Source organism: Pleurodeles waltl, chromosome 1_1 (assembly GCF_031143425.1).
Source record: "Pleurodeles waltl isolate 20211129_DDA chromosome 1_1, aPleWal1.hap1.20221129, whole genome shotgun sequence".
Taxonomy (NCBI): Eukaryota; Metazoa; Chordata; class Amphibia; order Caudata; family Salamandridae; genus Pleurodeles; species Pleurodeles waltl.
In genome coordinates this window covers 505,963,492-505,987,277 of record NC_090436.1, presented here as the reverse complement: position 1 = coordinate 505,987,277, position 23,786 = coordinate 505,963,492, and the positions used below count along the sequence as shown (strand labels likewise).

Sequence of the window (23,786 nt, the reverse complement as noted above, 5' to 3'; positions counted from 1 at the left end):
AAACTTTAGAAACACTTCTGGAACCAAGAGGAACCTCTGCCTGGAGAAGAGCTGATAGCCGAGGAAAAGGTGCTGCCCTGCCTGTGACTGTGCTTTGTGGAGCTTTCCTGCAGTGCTGCTTCTGCCAGAGTAAGAGGGCAAAGACTGGACTTTGTGTGCCTTCCATCTTGAAGAAGAAATCTCCAAGGGCTTGATGTAGAGCTTGCCTCCTGTTGTTGAAGTCTCAGGGATAGCAAAGACTTCTTCCTGCCAGCACCTGGAGTCTCTGGAGAGACCCCTACTCTGCTCTGTGGTGCCCTTCCAGTTCCTGGGACCCTGAAAGGAGAGGCTGGCAGCCTAAGGACAAAAATACACGCACCGAGCGCCGTGCGGAGAAAAGATCGACGCGAATCCGATCGCGGCTGAGAAAACGACGCGACGCCGGTTCCGCAGCTGAGAAACGACGCCGCAGGAAACGCGACCGAAAAACCGACGCCCGGAGCAGGAGAAACGACGCGCAGCATCGCTGACGGAGGCTGAGAGATCGCACCCTGCGCCGCGGGACTTTCGGATCGTCGTGTGGCTGGCTTTTTCAACACGCACCGCCGTGCCGAGTTGTTTTCGACGCACACAGCCGTGCAGGGTTACTTTCGACGCACACCGCCCGTGCGGGGTTATTTTTGACGCAAACCAGGTACATTTTCACGCTAGCAGCGCTAGTGTGGTGTTACAACTACCTAAAGACTCTTTTTATTTTAAACCTTTAAAAAATCATAACTTGACTTGTGTATGTTGGATTTTTGTCGTTTTGGTCTTGTTTTGTCTAGATAAATATTTCCTATTTTTCTAAACTGGTGTTGTGTCATTTTGTAGTGTTTTCATTAGGTTACTGTGTGTGTTGGTACAAATACTTTACACCTAGCACTCTGAGGTTAAGCCTACTGCTCTGCCAAGCTACCAAGGGGGTAAGCAGGGGTTAGCTGAGGGTGATTCTCTTTTATCCTAACTAGAGTGAGGGTCCTTGCTTGAACAGGGGGTAACCTGACTGTCAACCAAAGACCCCATTTCTAACAGTCACTGTAAGAGATATACATATTTTAGGCTTTGTAATACTGAAAACATGCCAAATAACGCAACTAGATTGAGATGGTTCACAGAATGGGTACTGTTTAATAGATTAACACACATGTTGAATGCAATTCTAAATATTTGAAAATGAAATAAACTATTCCTGCCAGTGTTAACGCTGACCTTTTACTAATGAATATTCATGCATTCTGAGTTTTGAATCTGCATAGAAAATGAGTTAACATACAAAAATAATACACACATTTGAAAATGTGCCTATTTGAGTGACCACCAATCATCATGAAGCGCACTTATTAACTGCTTATTAATGTAAAATGTCGAGCTTATGTTTGGATCAATGTAGTAGTATGTCATATTAATGGTCATGTATTATGTACTTGCTTTATTAATCATAGGCCTTAATTTAGCAAGGTACTGGGCCTAGTTGCATGGCCTCATGTCAAACTGCATTACTTAGGCGAATTATAAAATGGCTGCTTAAGAGAATTAAATTCTGATTTTCCATTGCACGGACCGAATATTAAAAACTATTATTCTTTCCCATGAGAACTGATTGCTACAATCTGATGTACTAGCTAAGGATACTTTTTACAATTTAATGTGTCTAGAGGCGACGTTCTATGGAGCAATGGATGCACTGACCGGAGTATAAACTGTTACAAATTTGTTACCTGACAAGCCCAACGACGTGAACAGGAGAAGAGGAGCCAATCATTGACATGTGAACTAAGATTTAGTAAATTCTTAGATTTGGCGTTCTGCTTTCATTGGACTAAACGTAAACGTACGATCCTTTGACCAATAGGAACGTGGGAAGTAGTTTTAGGGAATCTAACTTAGCTAGACTGCACCGAGAGGAGAGAGGCCATTCTGCTAAATTTTTCTTAACTATCCTGAGCGCTTAGATACTACTCTTTCTGAACGGCATAAAGAGAATTTGCTTTCCTGAACCTTAATGCTGAATCCGAATGCCTTGCTGACCGAACAGATGTCCAGTTGACAAAGACTGTCACAGCTTGCTGAACCATACTGAGGCAAGGTTGAAGACGGTGTTACTGATTGTTATGTATATTTGCTTTTGTCCCTAGGTACTAACTGCTAATTTTGACAGACCCATAGTTAGATGTTTTTTCCAAATTTGTGTTGACTAGATTGTTTTGCATGAAGCTACAATGTGCTATTCTAATCTGAAGGTTAGTTAGGATACTCACTGATGATGCGCGCTACATGTAATAACAGTCAATGTCTTTTTTATGCTGAATCTAAATTTATGTCATTTCCCTTGACCCCTGATTGTCCCCCAAGATGATTGAATAAAAGTGGCTGAGCTGCATTGCAACTCGGATCTGCTGCCTGAAACCCAAAGAGGAAGAAGGACTGCCATGCTGGAACCCTAGTCTGCAAGCCAGAGGGCTGCATACTGAACTACTGCTCCTGTTGAACACTGGAACTCCCTGAGAACAACAGGTTTACAGAGTTTGTCTGCACTCACTGTCACAAACGTCCCCAGCCTGGAGTGCGTCCAGCAGATTTTTAAGGATTTGACCAGGTGCACTGTGGGAATTGCGGTCCAAAACTTTTAAGGACCATCTCATAGCTTCTAGACCCTTGGATGTGTGTTTTGACACTTTGAACCCCCAAAAGGAACTTCAGGATGAAGTTCCAGATGTTTGGAGAAGTTTGGAGTAACGTTTGGAAAAAGCTACAGAAGTGGACTGACTTGCCGTCGTGAGTCAAGCCGACTACCTTCAATCGCAACCCAGCCAGAATTTCAGGTTCGTCCCATTGAAAGCTCCAGGGCTCCAGACTTCCAGGATTTGATCGGGACCCCGCATAAAAGCATTCCAAATAGAACTCAGCTTGTTCAGGAAGAGAGAGAAAAAAGCTCCAGAAAACGTTCTAAGTGAAAAGCTAAAAAATGTATTGAGGCCTTCCACTGTATCCGAGCAGGGCTCCATCGAGGTCAGGCTCAAACTTTGACTTTGTCACAGTCAAGTGCGACCAGATGTCCGTAGTTGGTGCTATTGATCTCTAAGCACTAGAAAGCATCTTTTTGTATTTAATCTTTAAAAATGCATAACTCTGGTATCCTATATTGGATTTTTGTCATTTTGGTATCATTTTAAAGATACAAATATTTACTATTGTTATAAATTGGTGTTGGAATTTTATTATGTGTTGTGTCTTACTGTATTGGTGTATTTAAATGCTTTACATACCTGTCTCCTAAATTAAGCCTGCCCACTCATTGCCAAGCTTATCGGGGGTTGAGCCAGGGGCTGAAGTTTTGAGACTGTGACTGCAGCTAACATTATCTGGTGGCATTATTGCTAGTGGTAGGTGCGTACGACCTCTACTAATAACCAACATCCAACATAATTGGTGTTCAGCGGTGTGGATGTGGACTTGTGCTTCAATTACACCAAAGGGTGAAGTGAGTTAAGATCAGTAAAAATCCACTAAATTGTCTTAGAACAAAACTTTTGATTTTGGATTTTTGAAACTTGAACTACAACTGATTTTTAAACTATTCTTTTGATTTTTCCAAATGTGTTATATTTCTTTTTGTTAAGTTTGTGTGACCCAAATCTAGGGATACCATGGACCTTGATGTGACTAAACTGAATAAACTCAAAGTGGCTAAGCTCAGGGTTCAGTTAATAGCAACAAGCTCAGGAAGGCTGAGTTGATTAGCTTCAAAGGGGAGCGGGAAGGTAGCCCCTCCATCGACCTCCACCAGAAGGAGGAGGATGATACCCAGTCCACAACATCCAGTAATAGATTTGTGTTCCCAGCTAGGCGACAGAAACGTGGCTCGCCCAGAGGGGAACCAAAACTGTCTTCTGAAGAGAGTAAGCTTCGGGTTCAGTTGAAAGAGAAGGAGAAGCTGGGCAAGGAAAAAAGAGAGAAGGAATTGTGGCAGCAACAATGAAGAAAGTGCTGAAATACCCAAGTTGGGTAGGGGTAAACCCAGACTTCTCAAGGAAATACTTCCCTTGTACACCGAGAGGGTGATATTGATAAATGGTCAACTGCATTTGAGAGGACCCTTGAGATGCAAGAAGTCCACGCTAAGTTTTGGGGTTCACTCCTGTGGGAACTGACTCCAATAGCTAAGAGTGAGAGGCTCTTGACCCTACAGGGGGATGATGCAAAATCTTACTCCCACATGAATCAATACTTAGACAAGAAGTTTGGTCTGATGCCAGAACAATACAGGGCGACGTTGAGGGACACCCAGAAGGTGAGCACACAGTGAAGGCACTATATGGCTGGATTAAGAGCAACCAAGTGAGTACCTATGTGGGGCTGTGCAATTTTATTCTTAAAGAGTACATCCTGGCTCATTGTGTACGAGAGAAGTTACACCAGTATCTAGTGGACCCAAAGTTGTCTGGTCCCAGGGAACTGGATGAGACAGCTGATGACTAAGTGAGAACCCGGGTTTCAAATCAACACCAGAAAAGTGACCAAAGGAAATGAGGACAGGACCCCTCCCAGAGAAGCCTAGCGAAATGAAGGTCAAAACCAGAAAGAGTCCTTACAAGGCCCACAAAACCCTGCACAAGAGGGTGGGGCCTCGAGCCATGCACTTTCAAGAAGAAGGGTTATTTGGGGAAGAATTTTGATCCTACAAAGGCAGGAAGGTTTTGTGACCTAATGAAGGCAAGTCACTGTTTTGACTGTTATTAGCCAGGACATAAAAGAGGAGATGCTATCTGCTCCAAGAAGCCCCCCACTGGTGGGCAGGTCACTGGGTTTGCTAGTGGGTGTGGAGGTGGAGATGGGGGAGGGGCTAACATAGGTAACCTTAGTGTCCATGGGTAGGGTGGAAAATGCAACCCTGATCAACCTGCCTGCCAGCATGGAAAGGTACAGGTAGAAGCCTAAAATCAATGGAATTGAGATTGAAGCTCTGAGAGATACAGGAGCCAGTGTGACTATAGTCACAGAGAAGCTAGTTTCTCCAGAGCAGATCATACCTGGTGTGCACCAGCAGGTAACCTATGCAGACAGCAGAACCAAACTCCATCCAATGGCAATTGTGAGTTCGGAATGTGGAGGTGTGAGAGGCCCTAAACAGGTAGCTGTGTCTCCTGCACTCCCAGTGGAGTGTCTACTAGGAAATTATCTTGAAGCTTCTGATTCATTCGTTGGGAGAATGGTCCATGGAGGGATGCTGGATCTCTCAGAGTGGGTATGTGCTGTCACCAGGTCACAGGCTGCTCAGCAGGGAAAGGCTAGACACCTCGACTTTGGAATAATGACCCAAGTATTCAATGACAAGAGAAATGGCAAAGGGTCTGGTGAGCCAACTGAGAAAACTCCAGAGGGACAGGAGGATCTACCTCTGAGGGTGGTATTCCACCCCTGCAAGGTCTACCCAACTTGGCAGAATTGACAGGAGCTGGTGGACCCATCAGAGAGGTGTTTTGCCAGGGGCAAAGATAGTGTCCCACTATTAAGAGCTTGAGGTAGACTGCCTCTAGGCAAGAGGAAGTAGTGGATCCCATAAAGTTTACTGGGATGAGGGACTTCTATAAACTGAGGCCAGAGACCTCAAGGAGGGAGTCACCAGGAGGTTGGTGGTACCTCAAAAGTATAGAGAATGTCTCCTTATTTTGACCCATGACATCCCCTGGGCAGGTCATTTGGGTCAGAACAAGACTTGGAAACGGTTGGCGAACCATTTCTACTGGCCCAATATGTCGGCCAAAGTGAAGGAATTTTGTAGCTCCTGTCCAACCTATAAAGCCAGGTACGAGACAGAGGGCTTACCAAAGCCTCTCTTGATACCACTGCCAGTGGTTAGGACTCCCTTTGAGAGGATGGGCTAGACATTGTTGGTTCCCTATACCCACCAACTACATCAGGGACAGGTATATCTTGGCGGTAGTGGACAATGCCACAAGGTACCATGAAGCAATTCCCCTTAGAATAGTCACTGCACCATCACTGGCTGGGGCCTACTTGATGTGTTCACCCGAGTGGGTATCCACAAAGGAGGTAGTTTCAGATCTGGGCAAGAATTTCATGTCCAGCTATCTGCAGGAGATGCGAGATGAATGTGGTGTTACCTACAAGTTCACCTCCCCATATCACCACCAGACTAATGGTCTGGTGGAAAGATTCAAAAAGACCCTGAAGGGCATCATCAATGGTTTGTCTAACAAACTCAGGAGGAGATGGGATTTCTCTTGCCATGTTTACAGATTGCCTACAGGAAGGTCCAACAAAAAAGGGGTTGGCTTTAGGCCTTTTGAGTTGTCATTTTGGCACCCTCTAAGAGGCCCATTGGGCCTGGTGAGAGATTCTTGGGAAAAGCCTCTCAAAGAAGCCAAGGACCATGTGCTGGAGTATGTACTAGGCCTGAGATCTCCAATGGCAGAGCACATGTACAAAGCAGGCAGAAACATGGAGGCCAGCCAAGTGCTCATGAAGCTCTGGTATGACCAGAAGACTACTATGCCTGAGTACAAACCATGACATTTGGTGCGGGTGTCAGAGCCTGTGACTGCTACAGCCCTCCAGGGCAAGTGGACTGGGCCCTATCCAATCCTAGCGAAGAAGGGTGAGGTTACCTATCTGGTAGACCTTACCACTCCCAGGAACCCCAACAGGATTGTGCATGTCAACAAATTGAAACCCCACCAAGACAGGGCAGGCATGACCATGCTGATGGTCCCAGCTTAAGGAGGAGAAGAGGAAACTGAGACACTGCCAGACCTCCTCTCCTTCAATGTGCAAGATGGGTCAGTGGAGGGATTTGTAGCAGCAGTTCAGTGCAGATTATCTGGATGATATAGCCGAGAACAGTTCCACTTGCAAGGATCACCTGAACTACCTGAAGAAAGTGCTTCAGGCCCTGCAGCAGGTAGGTCTATTAAGGCTAGTAAGTGTCAAATAGGGCAGAGTTCCGTTGTGCACCTGGGTCACCTTGTAGGTGGAGGCCATGTACAACTTCTCCAGGCTAAAATCCAAACCATCTTGGATCGGACAGCTCCTACAACCCAGACACAGGTCAGGGCCTTCCTTGGTCAGACTGGGTAATATAGAAGATTTGTTCAGAACTATGGGACCACTGTGGCTCACCTGACAGAATGTATTTCTAAAAAGAGACCAAAGAAATTCATGTGGACCCACGTGTGTCAGAAGGCCTTTGACACTCTGAAGGATGCTATGTGTTCAGCACCAGTGTTTCTGGCCCCTGATTTCACAAAGGAATGTGTGGTTCAGACAGATGCTTCAGACCATGGGATTGGGGCAGTTTTGGCACAGGTAAAAGAAAAAGGCCTTGATAAGCCAGTTCCCTTCATCAGCAGGTGACTCCTCCCCAGACAGCAAAGATGGAGTGCCATTGCGAGGTAAGCCTTTGCTGTGGTTTGGTTCCTGAAAAAGCTGAGACCATACTCATTTGGTACTCACGTTCATGTGCAAACTGACCACAGACCTCTCAGAAGGCTCATGAGGATAATGTTGAGCTGGTCCATTTCCTTACAGGAGATGGACTTTACAGTAGAACACAGACCAGGGGTGGCCCATGCTAATGAAGATGGACTTTCAAAGTTTTTCCACTTAACTAATGAGATCTACCAGGGTGTAGGTTATTTACCAATAACCTTTTGTTTGGGAGGAGGTCATGTGAGAAAGTCATCCTTCTAACATGTTCACCCCAATGTTTCAGGCTGATACTGGTGGTAACTGATCCTGACTGTGCCCTGGGCTCTGCTAAACAGGCCCAGGACCAGTGCTCTGAGTAAAAGGTATATGGTAAAGTGGCACAATTACAATTGCCAATGACAGACCCCTGTAAGTCCTTAGTCGATAATAGGGCAGGGATGTTTGGAGGCCCAATAGATTTCCTATACTGGAGTGTGCACTGCTATGATGCCTGCTGTTATTTTTAAAGGCAGCCCTGCTGTGTGCGAATTCGACTTTGGAATTTAATGTACTTCTAAAGTGATAAACTGCATTATCGTTACATATAAGTCACCCCAAGTTCTCCCCTATATGCCCCAGAGGTGGGGTGTCATGTAACTATAAGCAGGGACATTATGAAAGATGTTTTATATGCCCTTGTGAGGGAAGAACTGCACATCTCATGTTTCCTCATTGTAGATACTTAACTCCATAGGCTAAAATGGGAAACATTTTCATAACCATTAATATTGCTAGGAGGGAGCTAAATGTGACAAGAAAGGACTCAAAAGAATGGTAATGATAGATCCAATAACTTGCCTTTTTTAATGTATCATAATTAATACAGAAAATAAATTATAACACTTTCTTTTCTGTAAGCCAAATGCAAGCCTCCTACTGGCCTCTCCAGATTGGTCAGCCGTAACATGACTAGTCAGGCTTCTCTGATGAAGTGACCTGCTCTGATCAGAGGTTATCTGATAGAGCAGGTTGGCAGATGCTGAGGCCAGGGAGGGGGCTGAGTATATCAAAACTATGCATCAAAGGAAGCAGGAGAGAAAGGATTGCAAGCAAGGTTGCCATCTCACCCTCTACTACACAGATAGATAGCAGGCCCATAAAAATGAGTTTGCAGATGTCCAGAGAGGGAGTTTTAATGGAAATGAGCCACACCAGAAGTTTGGTTTTGCCAGGTCTTGCTCCTCTGGAGGAAAATCGTCCATCTTGGAACTGTAAAGTGCACTGCTTTCTGGGACAAGAAAATGCTACGCTTCGGAGGAAGCTCTCATGCTTTTGGGGGGCATCCTGCAGCTAATTGGACAAGGGTGCCTCTCTGCATGTCCCTCAAGGTGATTGAATAAAAGTGGCTGAGCTGCACTTCAACTCAGATCTGCTGCCTGAAATCACAGGAACACGGACTGCCCTGCTGGAACCCTGGTCTGCAACCCAGAGGTCTGCATACTGAAGTACTGCTCCAGTTGCACACTAGAACAACAACCCAAAGGACTTTGCCTTGCTTCAAAAGAACTCAGGAATGGACTCCCTTGAGGCAACAGGTTGACAGAGCTTGTCAGCACCAGCTATCACAAAAGTCCCCAGCCTGGAGTGCATCCAGTGGACTTTTAATGATTTGAACAGGTGCAATGTGGGAATTGTGGTCATATACTTCCAAGGATCATCTCAAATCCTTGGATGTGTGTTTTGGACATTTTGAACCCTCAAGAGGAACTTCAGGAAAAAGTTCTAGATATTTGGAGCAATTTTTGGAAAAATCTTCATAACTGGACCGACTCGCCGCCGTAAGTCAAGCCGACTACCTTCAACCACAACCCAGCCAGGATTTCAGGTGCATCTTGCTGAAAGCTCCGGAGGTCCAGACTTCCAGGATTTGACCGGGCCCTGCGGAAAAGCAGTCGGACAATGTCACATAGAAGTTGGCTTGCTGAGGAGGACCACACGACACAGAGAGAGAAAAACTCCAGAAAGTTTCAAAGTGCAAAGGCAACATTTTAACCGAGGTCTCACGCTCAGTGTATGCAAGCAGAGCTCCATCGCAGTTGGCAACAAACTTTGACTTTATCCCGGTCACGTGTGACCAGATGTCCCCTGTTGGTGCTATTGATTTCTAAGCACTATAAAAGGACATTTTTTTATATAATCTTTAAAAAGTCATAACTCCAGTACCCTGCTGGCTCGGTGCCAATCTATCCGGGGCTGAGCCAGGGGACCCCCCTGAGGTTTTGAAACCTTGACCTTTCCTAACATTGTCTAGGGGCATTATTGCTACTGGTAGGTGTGCAGTTACCTTCAATAATAACCAGCTTCCAACACCAAGGGTCATGAAAATTGCAATGTTCGATGCTGACTAAGCTTCCACAAGGAAAAAAAATTAAATGCACCTCTAATGTGGCAAAATAGAATCGCAGAAAACACAAAGATCGAAATGATCTTAAGCAACCAGTGGTTAAAAAGATCTTGCCCAATTTCTACATGTACATGTTTTGGTTATTTGTAAAATATCACTCACAATCAGGAAAGATTTTCGAACACCAAAGTGTCAGAAAAAGTCTTGCTTGTGTTTACTTAAATTGGTCAGAGTTTGCTACGCAAGGCATTCTGAAATTCATAGAATATGAAGAAATCTTGGAAGATCATGAAAAATGTGGTTGAGCACATCTTGACAAATGGAATTGTTGATATAGTGATGATCAAAAACAGAATTTGGGCAAATCAACTTTCAAGTTGAAGAAGCAGTCGGCAGATGAGTAACACAATTGTTGCAACTTTTTCTGAGGCTCTTTACTTTGCCACACACATTTGTTGAGCAGACACAGTTCGAGGAAATGCAAATATAAATTCCATGTAATTTAGGATACACAATGAAAACAAAGAATGGAAGAACAGACTTTTTAGTAAGTGCTGTGCAACCTATGGTTGACAATAGGAGGACCTGCCAGATTGTAAACAAGTGACTAACCTTTTCCAAATGAGGGCAAATGTGAACTATACACTTCTGTATTGTTATTAATCAATTTTTCATGGTATTACTTAAGGAACACATTTCCTGTTCTAAGAAGTAAAGGCAAAATCTGATCAGACTTCAGCAATAATGCCATCTCATCTGCATATAAATCGACTTTTGAGAGTTCTGTCATGTTAGAGAGTATATTTCGAAAATACATCAAGGAGTTCAATAAAGAGAGAAAAAGTGGTCAGGAACTGGGCATCCCTGGTGTGTCTTCCTTAGTGTGTATGACCCAGCAATGAATTGATAGCTTAGCCCCCCGCACAACCTGGTACAGAGAAGATACTAACCTTGTAAGCTGGGAAGGTAGGTTCATTTTCATCACACCTATAAATAAAAAATGTACAGCTCACATGGTCAAGGGCCTAAGAAAGATGGTTTCCATTGGAATTTGTAAAAAATAAATACTTTGCTTAGTGCCTCAAAAGGAAATGGTGTTTGTCATCTGAGGGCATGAGCAAATAAACTGTTTTGATCAGGGTGGATCACCTGATCCACCAATGGTGCTAAACCACTGACCAAAGCTTTTTCCAATATCTGATAACTCATATTTAATAGTGTTCATGGCCTACATGAGGATGGCTCCATGGTGGGCTTATCATGTCTGAAAAATAATACTAATATCCCTGAATACTATTGTTGAGGAGCCCCAATCCCTTTCAAATGGTAGTTGAAGAAGTCTGTGAGGCGGTATCCTAATAAAAGCCACAGAGCTCTTATACGATTAAGCTTTTCAATCAGAGAGCCTTTTGTTAATTTTACTATTTCCTGCCCAATAAATGGTTAATTTCACATTATGAAGAGCCTGGGTTTACCTTGCTCATAGTATCCAAGAAATACCAAATTGATAACATCTGGATCTCTAGTCACTATCAGAACATTGGAATTTTGGAAGCTCCATTGAAAACAATAGAGTGTTCTGGGCTTATAATGGTTGGTAGAAGCTCGGAGCTCCAATATTCTAATGTTTTCATTCACAGCTGTTGCTGTGAACAAAGGCCTAATGGAGCCTGAGGGAATTTCAATCGCCTCAGATTCCATGAAGCCTTTGTTTTATTTAATAGAACATTCTGCCCTCTAGTGGCAGAATGTTCTAAGAGCCTTGTAGGCCTCCGTAGCTGGGCTATACCGGCATTAAAGTCCAGTTCCCTTGTTAAAGGCCCTTGCCTTCAGCTCAGGCCTTTAACACTGGTGCAAGCCTTTGATGACTGGTATAGCCCTCTACTGTGGGTTATAAGGCTATAGAGAGTTACTGAGAATTATTATTGATTTGATTAGGTGAATAGTGGCACTTGACAAAACTTCAACATGCATCACTAAAAACTCAGCTTATTTATAATGTTATAGAATTGTGGAAAATAAGCTCCTGCCAAGAAAATGAATGCTAGAAAGATGTTAACATGTCTCCTAGGAACACGTGATTTTTTTAGCAAATCATGGCGAAGAGTATGGCACATTAGTTATTTAAAACAGCATATAGCTCAATTTGAAATGAGGTTACCAATAGGAAATGTCTTAGTTGTTTTACCCTAGAGCTTCACTGAGATCATCTTGGTTCAATTAAACTTTCTATGAACAATCTAAGCTTAGAATAGATTCACAAGAGCTCTTCAGAGCTGACTGTCACCTACTAAAAAGTAAGCTAGAAACTCTAAATGGTAACAATGCATGTATTGATTTTATTGTGCCCATAGTATAGTGCTTTCCTTTCATGTTGCTAAAGTCACCCTAAAGGGCCCAGGCTCACTGTGCCACTGGATTCAAGCTAGACTGACTGATGAGGGGTGGTACCCTGAAACCTGTCCCAGGATGCTTGTTCCGGTCCAGGGAGGACCTAGCCTGCCAGTTCAGGCTGGACTGTTCCCATGGGGAGCAGGGTCAAGACCGAGTTGCATATCGCTGGATCCAAACTGGGTGGCATGGTGAGCAAAACAACAATGGATTCAACCCAGATCTGTGACTGGGGCTGAGTGTTTGAATATTTTAGCACTCCATCCATCATCCTTTTGTGTTGCTATAGTATATTGCCTGCCATAGGATCAAAAGGCAAATTGAAAGTACTGACTGATCATCATTCAATTTAAAAAGTGTTATTTTTCCTAAATGCATTGCACAACTCTCTACGCAACAATATATAATGCTGGTTCACAATTCTCTAATCAATTTCATTAGGTTTTTCTATATTTTAGAATATATGTATCTAAGATACTGTTAACTCTTTACTCTTTTATAACAGCTCTCAGACAGACCTAGGGAACCAAATTCTCGATTAATAAAAAGTTGGATGGTTTTATTGGCCTCCGGTGTTAGAACAATCCTGGATGAAGGAGCAAAGCTCAGAACTCCATGTGGCTCATCGCTGGCTTCTACTGTCAATACTGCTTCATATCCCTGGCTGTCGAGGACAGCAGCTCCTGTGAGGTGCACTCCTAGAAAACAAAATGCGATGAGATCAAGTTGGAAAGACAGCAGAAATATATTGACGAAATGAAGCAAATGCAGATGAGAAGTTCCACTATATTTATATTTCTGAAATATTATTCACAGCATAGGGGATGCATGAAAGGCTTTAGATGCAGTCTGTTGCGCATATTCATGGAATTAAAATGGCCACAAGTCCCCTCCTCTGAGGCCACGCAACCCTGGTTCTGCATACATACTCAAACATTCTCAATGGGTATGTCCTAGTTTACATAATCAGCTCCCACAAACAAATCAGAAAACCCCATTAGTCTACCAGCATTTACCATTAGAGAACAAAGGCCAGGCTAACAAACCATTCACAGGAATCCCAAAATGTAGAACTCTCAAGTACTGAGGTTTGGCGGAAAGTGACACTGCAAGTCCCTCGAGCCTGTTGGAACACTCCCAGTCTGCTTTCTGTCTGCCCCGCACCCAAATCTAGGCTGGGATTACCTAATTCAGCAACAGGCAGTCTGGTTAGGGCTAGTTACTCCGACTCTGCACTATACTAGACTGCACATGCCTGCCCCTGAAACTAACAGTGCCGATGAAGGTGGGAGCATTCATGGAGGTACCACACCTTCATAGAAACCCACAAGCTTATCCTAAAAGTATGAGTTTCCCTTCTGAACACACTAGAAGTGTACATAAAAATACCTTTGTCAGTGGCCAGATGTGAGGGCTGAGCAAGTGCACACAAGTGCTGTGTGTACCTGTCCAAGTGGCATAGGTGGTGTAAATGCCACACTTGATGACTAAGAGGAGTGTACAATCTGATTGTGCATGCTCAATATATCAAATATGCAAAGAAGTCAAAGACAGTTTAAAATATTACATCGAACTGTCTCACACTGCAATACAAAAACAAGTGTACAAGGCACAGATCATTATTACATATACTATCATTGTTCTAAATGTAGTTTAGATACTGAGGTAAAACAGTGTGATGCTGTGTGTTGTGGTGCTTTGCGATGCAAGGTGATGTGAAGTAATTTGATGGCACAACGAATAGGAAAAGTCAGACATTCATTCAAGTTCTAAATATAAAAGCCATTCCCTTTCCATGCTAGATCACACACTTTCCAAATCCACATGACCCTGCATATCTAGTGATTGCAACTCATCGATTGTCACTGTGACACATAACTCTTAATCATTAGATTGTAATAATGAGGATAAATTACCTAACAATTTTAACACTACAGTACCTATAATAAAATAATCCATCTTTATGAAGTTATTTCAGCAACCAAAAGGCCTGTGAAGGTATGCTGAATAATGAATGATAGGCAGATCACACAAGGGATGAGACTTGGACTGGGGAAGCTCTATCTGGCAGGTTGCATTAAGGCTGACAGGTGATAGGCAAAGGGACTGATATGCAAGATGCATAGTCACTGCATGAGGCAGGAAATGTTGCAGAGGTAGGAAGACTGAATGGAGCAGAGACCACCACAACAGAAAGACAGTTGTGACTGTGGAGAGAGAAGAGAGTACTGGCCCTCATAAAGAATGAAGCAGAAACACACGGTGGCCAGAGGAAAATGAAGGGTCCCAGTCTCAAATGAAGGTGCTATGGGAAAAAAAGGTTCAGGAAAAGAGATGTTGAAAGAGAGACTTAAGCATTATTTTATTCACAGTACTTTTTTGAAAAAACATGAAGGTCTATCTAGTATTCATTTATATTTATTTTGATAATTTTATACTTGTTCAAAGTTGCCATAAAGATGGTATTCTTATATAGTGTTTCCCAAACTGGGGTCTCAACCCACTGGTTCGGTCACCAGATGAATTTTGGTGAGTCGCAAAAGTCTGAGCAATAAGCAAAGATGTCTTTAAATTCTGTGTTTCTCTTTCATATTTGGTGGTTCAAAGACAGCAGTCAGATGACAGGCTATGCATCTTCTGACAAATTGCTCATAATGGGATTGGTTTCTATTGTTCTTTCTCTGGCTGAAAAGTGTGAGAAGTTTTTAAAGTGAATTATGTGCCACATTTCCTGAGCTACCTGAAAGTGTGAAATCATTTTTTGCAGCACACAACAAAATATAGATACCTGCAGTGCTTTATTTGTAAAATAAAAGGTGCTGGTGCCCAATGTGCTACTTAGACACCAGCGGCTGGCATACAAAAATGCCTGCACACTAATAACAAGGGTACGTACTCCTGAATCCACCTCAGACATCTTTAGTTCACTGCCAGGCATTACTATTAATCAAGCTAAATTTTTAGTCTAAACATAGACTTTTGGTCTAAGTTTACCTTTGAATTGGACTCTGGGCTGAAAAATACATGGAAGATAGGATTTTAGAGAAATATATACAGTGCTTCTAAATGCCCACCTTTATGTGAATGCTCTTGATTCTGTTTGTTTCTATTTTATGAAAACAGACAGATATTCGAGTTAGGGTGCAAGTCTGAAAGGAAAAGAGTCACTTTGTGCATTTTAGTTAGCAAAAGTAAAAATCAATTGTCATGCAAGACGTGCATTTGGTCACGACGTGTGTTTTTGTGTGCATTTGAAAAGGCTCATATGTAGATGCGTCCCATCGGAGCAGACTTTACGGTGCCGTAGTTTGACTGTTGCTCTAGTCAAGGCTGCTGGTTTGAGATGACAGTACTTATGTTTGTAGGTGACTTTGCCAGGCCTACAACAAGTCGCAACTGTTGTCCCAATCCTCCCGGCTCACAAGCAGCACCCCACCAAAACCCCAAACAGTAAAAGGTGATTTTTGGCAGCCTTTACGCTTGGTCTTAAGAATACGACATCTCAGGGAGTGTCGTGGTTAAACAAAGATTATCCCTTTCTCACATAAACAACATGTCTCAATCAAACACTCAGGCACTGGAGGAGATGCAGTAAAAGCTTAATAGGTTTTTATTAACAATACTGCAATCTACAATTAATTGCATGGGCTGCAATGATTAGGACAATGAACAGAGCAAGAAACAGAACTGTGAAAATGAGAGTCAATGGTACAAAGACCCCCACCATCCTGCAATAACATGAAATGAGATTAGATATAGTCATAATACCCTAACATGATGAACCTAACCCCTAACATAAAGAAAGCTAGGTGTGATAAACCTAATCTGCCAATGCCATGTTCATGAGAAGAGCCCCCAACCCTAGTTATCTTGGAATGAGGTCTCTAGATCAGACTCCGTGGGGACACAAAGACTGGACCAGCGTAAAGGCGACATACAGCATCGATAGAAGCGATGGCATCTGGTTGAAATGCCTTTGATTATCTTTCTGTGTGAGATGTATTTATACAGATCTGATCAGACACCTGATGTAGGTCTGTTCCAAAACAATAGATAACAAGACATGCTTGGGGTGGCCATTGATATAAACGATTCCTTCAAAGGCAAAAAGAGGGAAAGTACCCAGTGTGAATGCCTACAGTTTGTTTATCTTTGTCGCTTATTGTGACACCTTAGCGCGGTGGCACTGATAACAGGAAACTAAAACATTGGCCTAACTAAAAACAATGCAACCATCTTGAAAGAAATAATTAATTAATTGCGCTAAAACAGAGCAAACTAAGTAGGGTAAAATTCACTGGGTGACGGGGGCATGAGTCTACAAGCCAGAGGGATAAGCTAACTCCTATTCCTATTAAAACAAGATAGGATTTACTACAATGGAGTGGTCTGGTGCATTCACAGAGGCATACCATCGCAAATCTACATTCCCCTAGGGCACTTGTGCACCGTTCAAGGTTTTGACCCACGTTAGGCTGCCATACTCCCAATGGCTTTTCTAGTACAAGCACAGTTGCGTTATATTTATTTGCCCCTTTAAAATAAACGTAAATATTCACCAAGCAAGGAATTCCTGGGTTCAAGCTCCTTAAACCACATTTTCAGAATGCAGAGGTAGACAGCAATACAATAAGGATTCCTATCTGCAGCACTGTTATCCGAAGCCCAGCCCACTAATGAGATGCAGTAGTGAGGTGAGCAGTGACCCACAGTTGCATTAATGCAGCGGGATCTGCAAGGGTCGGGCTGTGCTGTTGTATACTCCTGTTCCCTTCCCTATACTACACCCTCCTCCAAGGACTGAGTGTGCAGGTCGCCATTATTAGTCAGAACTTTATTACTATAGGCGAAATGGCATAACTACAAGGCGCATATTTGTACTGTGCGCCTCTCAGTATTTGTGACTCAGTCGCTTGGTGTGATCCAAAATGACACAGATAGCATACAACCTCAAACGTGCCCTCAAATAAAGTAATAAGATAAACCGCAGAATAATCTTACATTGACCCTGCAGAAGGAAAGGCTTTTGAATATTTTTTTGAATATATGTTTAAGAACTGGCTTTCAATGCTGCTCAATTACCTTGCGTTACGACGTTGTAAAGCATTATACTGTATTGATCCTTTTCTTCTGGAATTTGATCATCCAACAGCTTTACAAATAAAGTTGTGTTCAGTGAGTTCTGTTAATTAATACAAAAAGAAAAAGAGCTATAGTCATACACGTCAGTACAGCAACTCCTGTCCATCAGATCTGATCTTAAGTCCGCCTCAAGTGAAGCCACGTGACTATTAAGAGTTTAGATGACAACATCTTTTCAGGTTTTTTCCTACAACAAATTCAATAGCATGTGACCGTAACTTATTCTGAAGCACATCAAATTCAATTGAGTCCTTTGATATTTGATATGTCATTCAGACCCTTTCGAAAGGCATAATTAAAAAGTACAGTTACGCATTCTTCCAATGTACACACTAAGAGACCAGTGAAGAAAATAAAAAACTATAGCCACAAGTCCCTGGTGTCTGCATCCGCCTCTCCACACAGACCGCCGCACCAATTTCACAAGTGCCAAGGGCAACATGCTTAAATTTCGAAACTGAGGGTGCTGGTAATTTTGAGCTAGATGGAGTCACAGCCTCTACTCAAGGGGGGCACTGTCGAAAAGCATATGACTCTCGGCGTCAGCAGCAGGTAGAAGGCATCAGTATGCGGCAGGTGTGTTCAATGTGACATATTATGGGAAACAATTAACCCAGGGAAACTCACATTCCTACCACTAAACACTGACATTATGATAAGGCTGACCTGCAGTTGGACTGCTGGGCCCCATTTGTGCACCAGAAATGTACCCTGCTCTAATGGAGAACTCACACTAAGTCCACCGGAGGTAGATCCGTGCTACATTTTACACATTAGATCATTGAAAACTTGAGCCCTCTGGACAACATAGCTAATAGGTGCCATCCAGTGTAGAAAAATAGTTCTTTTTATCCAGTCAGATATTCCAGACAGTAGCTTTAAAGACGTCTGTAGGGGTTTTGAGACTTATTGCAACATCAGTCACTGGACGCAAGTTTAAAGGAGCCATCCGGTGAATGATGTAACCAAATGTCTGAAATTTCAAGATGACATGATGAAACAATGAAACATTTTGGAATGCTAGTTTTTGTTGATTGTTAGCGGTGCAGGACTAGGTAGGACAACTGTCCTTTTTTTTTACATTAGATACCTCCTTTAGTTAGAGATACAAGTATGCAGAGGTTGATGCTCCAATAACAATGTTGTTATAACCTGAAAGGGTGGTAATAACCTGCAATGGTTGTAATGCATTCTATGCACCGCTTCTCTGTTTCCCTGCTCAGCCAGTGTATGATGTCACAGAATGTTGGTAAGTGACTGAAGGAGTGGACAGTTAGAGAGAGTGTGCTGAGAAAAGAGGATGCTGCTCCATTAAGTAACTTAACTGTCAAGTGTTGGACCGTAGACTATTATTGTTGGCCTTACCCCCACTGTGTATACCATTAGGGAAGCAAGTAATTGTAGTGGCATTTGAAAAGGCCAGCGAGGCTGGAGTGAGCTGCTGCCAGGGATTTTGAGTATAATAACTGAGTGCAGTGTTTAGAAAGACCACAAGGCTGTCGTGCACTGCTGCTGAGAATTTCAGGTGGATAAGGGCATTCCTGTCCTTGGCATGAGTGCAGGACATTCTCCTAAGTGCATGTGAGGTAGGTGCATGTAGCCAACTGGTGATATCACAGCTTAGTGACTGGAACACGTACTTCTTTTTTTGATGAGGTGGCTCGCAGCAAGACCAGGAAGCACTTGGCAGCGTTTTGTCCAGGAAGTGCTTGGCAGTGTGACGCAGGTTGGAGACTTACACTTTTAAATGTGAGGAAAAATTAACCAAGACAATTTTGAAGCATTCAGCTGGACAGAGGAGTCGCGCATCAAAATGGACCACAAAAGTGATGTTTGCCTTGCTCACTGATTTATGGCGACCTCTATTGTCTGAACTGTGGATCATTTTGTGGGGTAAGGTGCTAAGTACAATTGGGCCTTTTCAGCGCCAGTGATCAGTTAAACATACTTTCAGAAAAGTGAAAAGACTTCCTCATGAGTTTCATGCTGGTACTGTGTAATTTTGGATCTACAGTCAGTGTAATATGTGAAGGTTCGGGGAAGATGAGGAGAACTTTGGGTTTGCTGCCAGAGATTCTGCTAGTTGTATTGTACATGTTGCTCATTCTATCTCTTTATGTGTGGAGTGGTCAGCAAAAAGTGCTGGTTGTATTTGTTGTATGCAAGAGTCTCATGAGGAGTTATAGCTCCTTGTTTGTGTCTCTGCTCCTGTAAGGGTTTGAAGGGGTCTTATGAGGAGTAGGGGCTATGGCTTTGCCCATGTTTTGCATCTCTGGTCCTGCGAGGGTATGCAGTTGAAGGTGAGTGTATATCATGTTTCCTTGGTCCTGTGAGAGTGCGCAGTGGACAGTATGTTGCAGTGTAGTAAATGTCCCTGGTCCTGCAAGAGTATGCAGCAGAAGGTGAACATCACGTACTCACTCCTGGTCCTGCAAGAGTATGCAGTAGAGGGTGACTATGTCGTATTTATTGCTGGCCCTGCAAGAGCACCCAGTGGAGGGGGGTGTAGTGCTTGTCCGTTGTCCTGCAAGAGTGGGCAGCAGAGGGTGTGTGTGTGTGAGATATATGTGTTTACTGTATGTCCCTGAGTGTGCTCAGCAGAGTGCACGGTTACCTATGTCCTTTAGGCAGTAGTGTGCATTAGAAGGAGAGGGTACAATTTATGTCCATAGTCTTGTGACTGGCTGAGTGGCAGTAGAGGAAAGTGGAGAACATGCACGTAGTCCTGCAAGTGAGTGCTATAGAGGGTATGTGGAATACATGTGTGTCACTGGGGAGAAAATATTGTTCCCCAGGTGTTGCACATGCTAGTGGTTTTGTTTGGATGGGTTCTGTGTGACCTGCATATGGTGTTTCTGGTTTCATATGATTGGGGTCAGATGAGACCAGTGTGTGAATAATTTATAGAGATTTTTGAAGCTAGAATCTCTTATGGTTCTGTTTGTATTTTTTTATTGAAGCTAAAGTCTCTTATGGTTCTGTTTGTACTCATTACTATGTTTAAAAGGAGGAAGGAGCGGACAGTTATAGAGAGAGTAGGATGAGCACAGAAGATGCTGCTCCTGCTTCCACTAAGTAACTTAACCTGTAAATTCTTCAATAAACCTACAACCTGTAATCCTATGTGAACCTGAATTGATCAATAGCTGAGATTGGCTTGATCACAGCAGAAACATCCCTGGGTGAGTTGATTCCAGAACTTTCTGTCACCGAAATGTGAGGAAAAAGGTTTTTTTTTGCCAAATGTTGAGGTTTGCAAAGGATTCTGGGTAACAGAACCTGGCAAGAGCCCCACAAGTCACCCCATCTTGGATTCCCCTAGGTCTCTAGTTTTAAAAAATGCACAGGTTTGGTAGGTATCTCTAGGTGGCGGCTAAGCTAGAGGCCAAAATCCACAGGTAGGCACTTTGCAAAAAACACCTCTGTTTTCTTTGAGAAAATGTGATGTGTCCACTTTGTGTTTTGGGGCAATTCCTGTTGCGGGCACTAGGCCTACCCACACAAGTGAGGTACCGTTTTTATCGGGAGACTTGGGGAAACGCTGGGTGGAAGGAAATTTGTGGCTCCTCTCAGATTCCAGAACTTTCTGTCACCGAAACGTGAGGAAAAAGTGTTTTTTTGTTGCCAAATGTTGAGGTTTGCAAAGGATTCTGGGTAACAGAACCTGGTCAGAGCCCCACAAGTCACCCCATCTTGGACTCCCCTATGTCTCTAGTTTTAAAAAATGCACAGGTTTGGTAGGTGCCGTCAGCTAGAGGCCAAAATCAACAGGTAGGCACTTTGCAAAAAAACACCTCTTTTCTGTGGAAAAATGTGATGTGTCCACGTTGTGTTTTTGGGGCATTTCCTGTCGCAGGCACTAGGCCTTCCCACACAAGTGAGGTATCATTTTTATCGGAAGACTTGGGGGAACGCTGGGTGGAAGGAAATTTGTGGTTCCTCTCAGATTCCAGAACTTTCTGTCACCGAAATGTGAGAAAAAAGTGTTTTTTAGCCACATTTTGAGGTTTGCAAAGGATTTTGGGTAACAGAGCCTGGTGAGAGCCCCACAAGTCACCCCATCTTGGATTCCCCTAGGTCTCTAGTTTAAAAAAATGCACAGGTTTGGTAGGTTTCCTTAGGTGCCGGCTGAGCTAGAGGCCAAAATCCACAGGTAGGCACTTTGCAAAAAACACCTCTGTTTTCTTTGAGAAATTGTGATGTGTCCACGTTGTGTTTTGGGGCATTTCCTGTTGCGGGCCCTAGGCCTACCCACACAAGTGAGATACCATTTCTTTTATTTTATTTAACATAGAATAGTAAATAGAACCTACAAGCTCTATATATCCCCGCAATCAGAAGAGTCCAGCAGACGTAACAGTATATTGCTTTAAAAAATCTGACATTGCAGGAAAAAGTTACAGATTAAAACGTAGAGAAAATGGCTATTTTATTCACCTCAGTTTCAATATTGTTTTATTTCAGTTGGTATTTTCTGTAGGAAACCCTTGTAGGATCTACACAAATTACCCATTGCTGAATTCAGAATCGTGTCTACTTTTCAGAAATGTTTATGTTTCTGGGATCCAGCAGTGGTTTCATACACATTTCTGTCACTGACTGGAAGGAGGCTGAAAGCACAAAAAATCATAAAAATGGGGTATGTCCCAGTAAAATGCCAAAATTGTGTTGAAAAATTGGGTTTTCTGATTCAAGACTGCCTGTTCCTGAAAGCTGGGCAGCTGGTGATTTTAGCACTGCAAACCCTTTGTTGATGCAATTTGCAGGGACAAAAACACAAGCCTTCATCTGCAGCCCTTTTTTCAAATAATTTTTTTTTTAAAACGAAATTTTCACTGTATTTTGGCTAATTTCTTGGTCTCCTTCAGGGGAACCCACAAAGTTTGGGTACCTCTGGAATCCCTACGATGTTGGAAAAAAAGGACGCAAATTTGGCGTGGGTAGCTTATGTGGACAAAATGTTGTGAGGGCCTAAGCGCGCCGTGCCCCAAATAGCCAAAAAAAAGGCCTAGCACCTGAGGGGGGAAAAGGCCTGGCAGCGAAGGGGTTAAAGGATCATTTTTTAAGTGCACTAGTGTTGCCACTGAAATTTGCTGTGAACTGGTATGTTTTCGTTTTTATGGGATGAAAACAAATTATTGAATTGTGCGTGGGGAACCTGGTCTACCTGTGGTAGACATCCTCAATTGGTAATGTTCTTTCACAATTGCAAGACATTATTTAATAGTGTGGGGGCTTTTCCATGTCTCATACTGTTACCTTATTCACAAATTACCTCAGAAAAGTATAAAACTCCACTGATGTTTGCAAAGTTTTGTTCCAGGCGTTGTCCAAGAATTCTCCAGTTCACAGTAACATTTCCACGACCAGGAGCAGTCCTAAGCACATCAAATGATAATATCTGTCCTGAAAGTGCACAAAATCATGATTAACCCAGTGACACATTGCCTCTTTTTGCTTTCTATAATCGCCTAGAATTGAAATCTTGAAACCCATAACTCCAAAGCATGCATCATTATTGCAAGTCTAGGAATTTCAAACATACAAAATGTTACTTGTATACAGTAAACATTTTGAGGTGTTAGTACAGTCATGCAATGGCAAATTCATTTTTTTTCACAGAGTTAGTAAGTTTGAAAACTTTGCACGAAAGAGTGTACAAAACTGAAGATATCAAAGCATGCCATTACTTCACCTGCAGAGGTGTGCTAAAGGAACAGGTTAGCACATATAGGAGCACGCAGACCCGCCAGTACCTAAACATTCACACCAAAAATGTCTTACTGAAAAAAAGTAGCATGCAAACATCTGGACTACAGGGGACCTATCTATGTGCAGTTCAAACACTTCTTGTAGTATGGATTTAAGTGTGCATGCATACAAAAGTTTTTCAATTACCTGCAAGAGCGATCTAGTTCAGACTTCATTTCATCAGTGTTATTGGCTTTTATTAGCATAGGAGTGTGTAGCTTATTTGGGGACAATTAATTGTTTTGAATGTTTACATTTATGTAGTAACAGTGTTTTACTGCTTGGATGTGAGATGTGGAAAAAAGTCAGCCATACATTATACGGATATGCTATTATTGGTCATGGAACTCCGCTGTAACTTGCAATAGCCTCAATAATGTCACTAAGGGGTCACTGCATACATTAAAATATGTGGACCTTATCACCTGCTAAGTGACCCCACAGCACGTGTGACAGCATTAGCAAGTCTTGGCTTTGTAGTCAGTACTCAGCATGCTGGCATTTTTGCGCTCGTACTTGAAATATAATAATAATAAAATCACTTATAAAGCGCATGGCTACTTCGCACCGAAGTACCCTAGTGCAAGGTAAAATGACCCAGAACCCCAACACAATAAACTATAGATGAAACATGGCCCATGAGGCTGAC

At 42.9% G+C, this 23,786-nt stretch overlaps 1 protein-coding gene across 1 annotated transcript in view; it reads right to left on the bottom strand.

The window, feature by feature from the left end:
* The window catches only part of ADGRV1 (adhesion G protein-coupled receptor V1), a 2,003,619-nt gene that overhangs the window by 1,326,032 nt on the left and 653,801 nt on the right, over positions 1-23,786 (bottom strand). The window contains exons 35-37 of the mRNA XM_069225272.1: positions 22,662-22,792; positions 17,327-17,426; positions 12,763-12,942 (exon numbers count right to left, since the gene is read on the bottom strand). Coding sequence (XP_069081373.1) covers positions 12,763-12,942; positions 17,327-17,426; positions 22,662-22,792 — 411 coding nt within the window. The remainder of the gene's footprint in view (positions 1-12,762; positions 12,943-17,326; positions 17,427-22,661; positions 22,793-23,786) is intronic.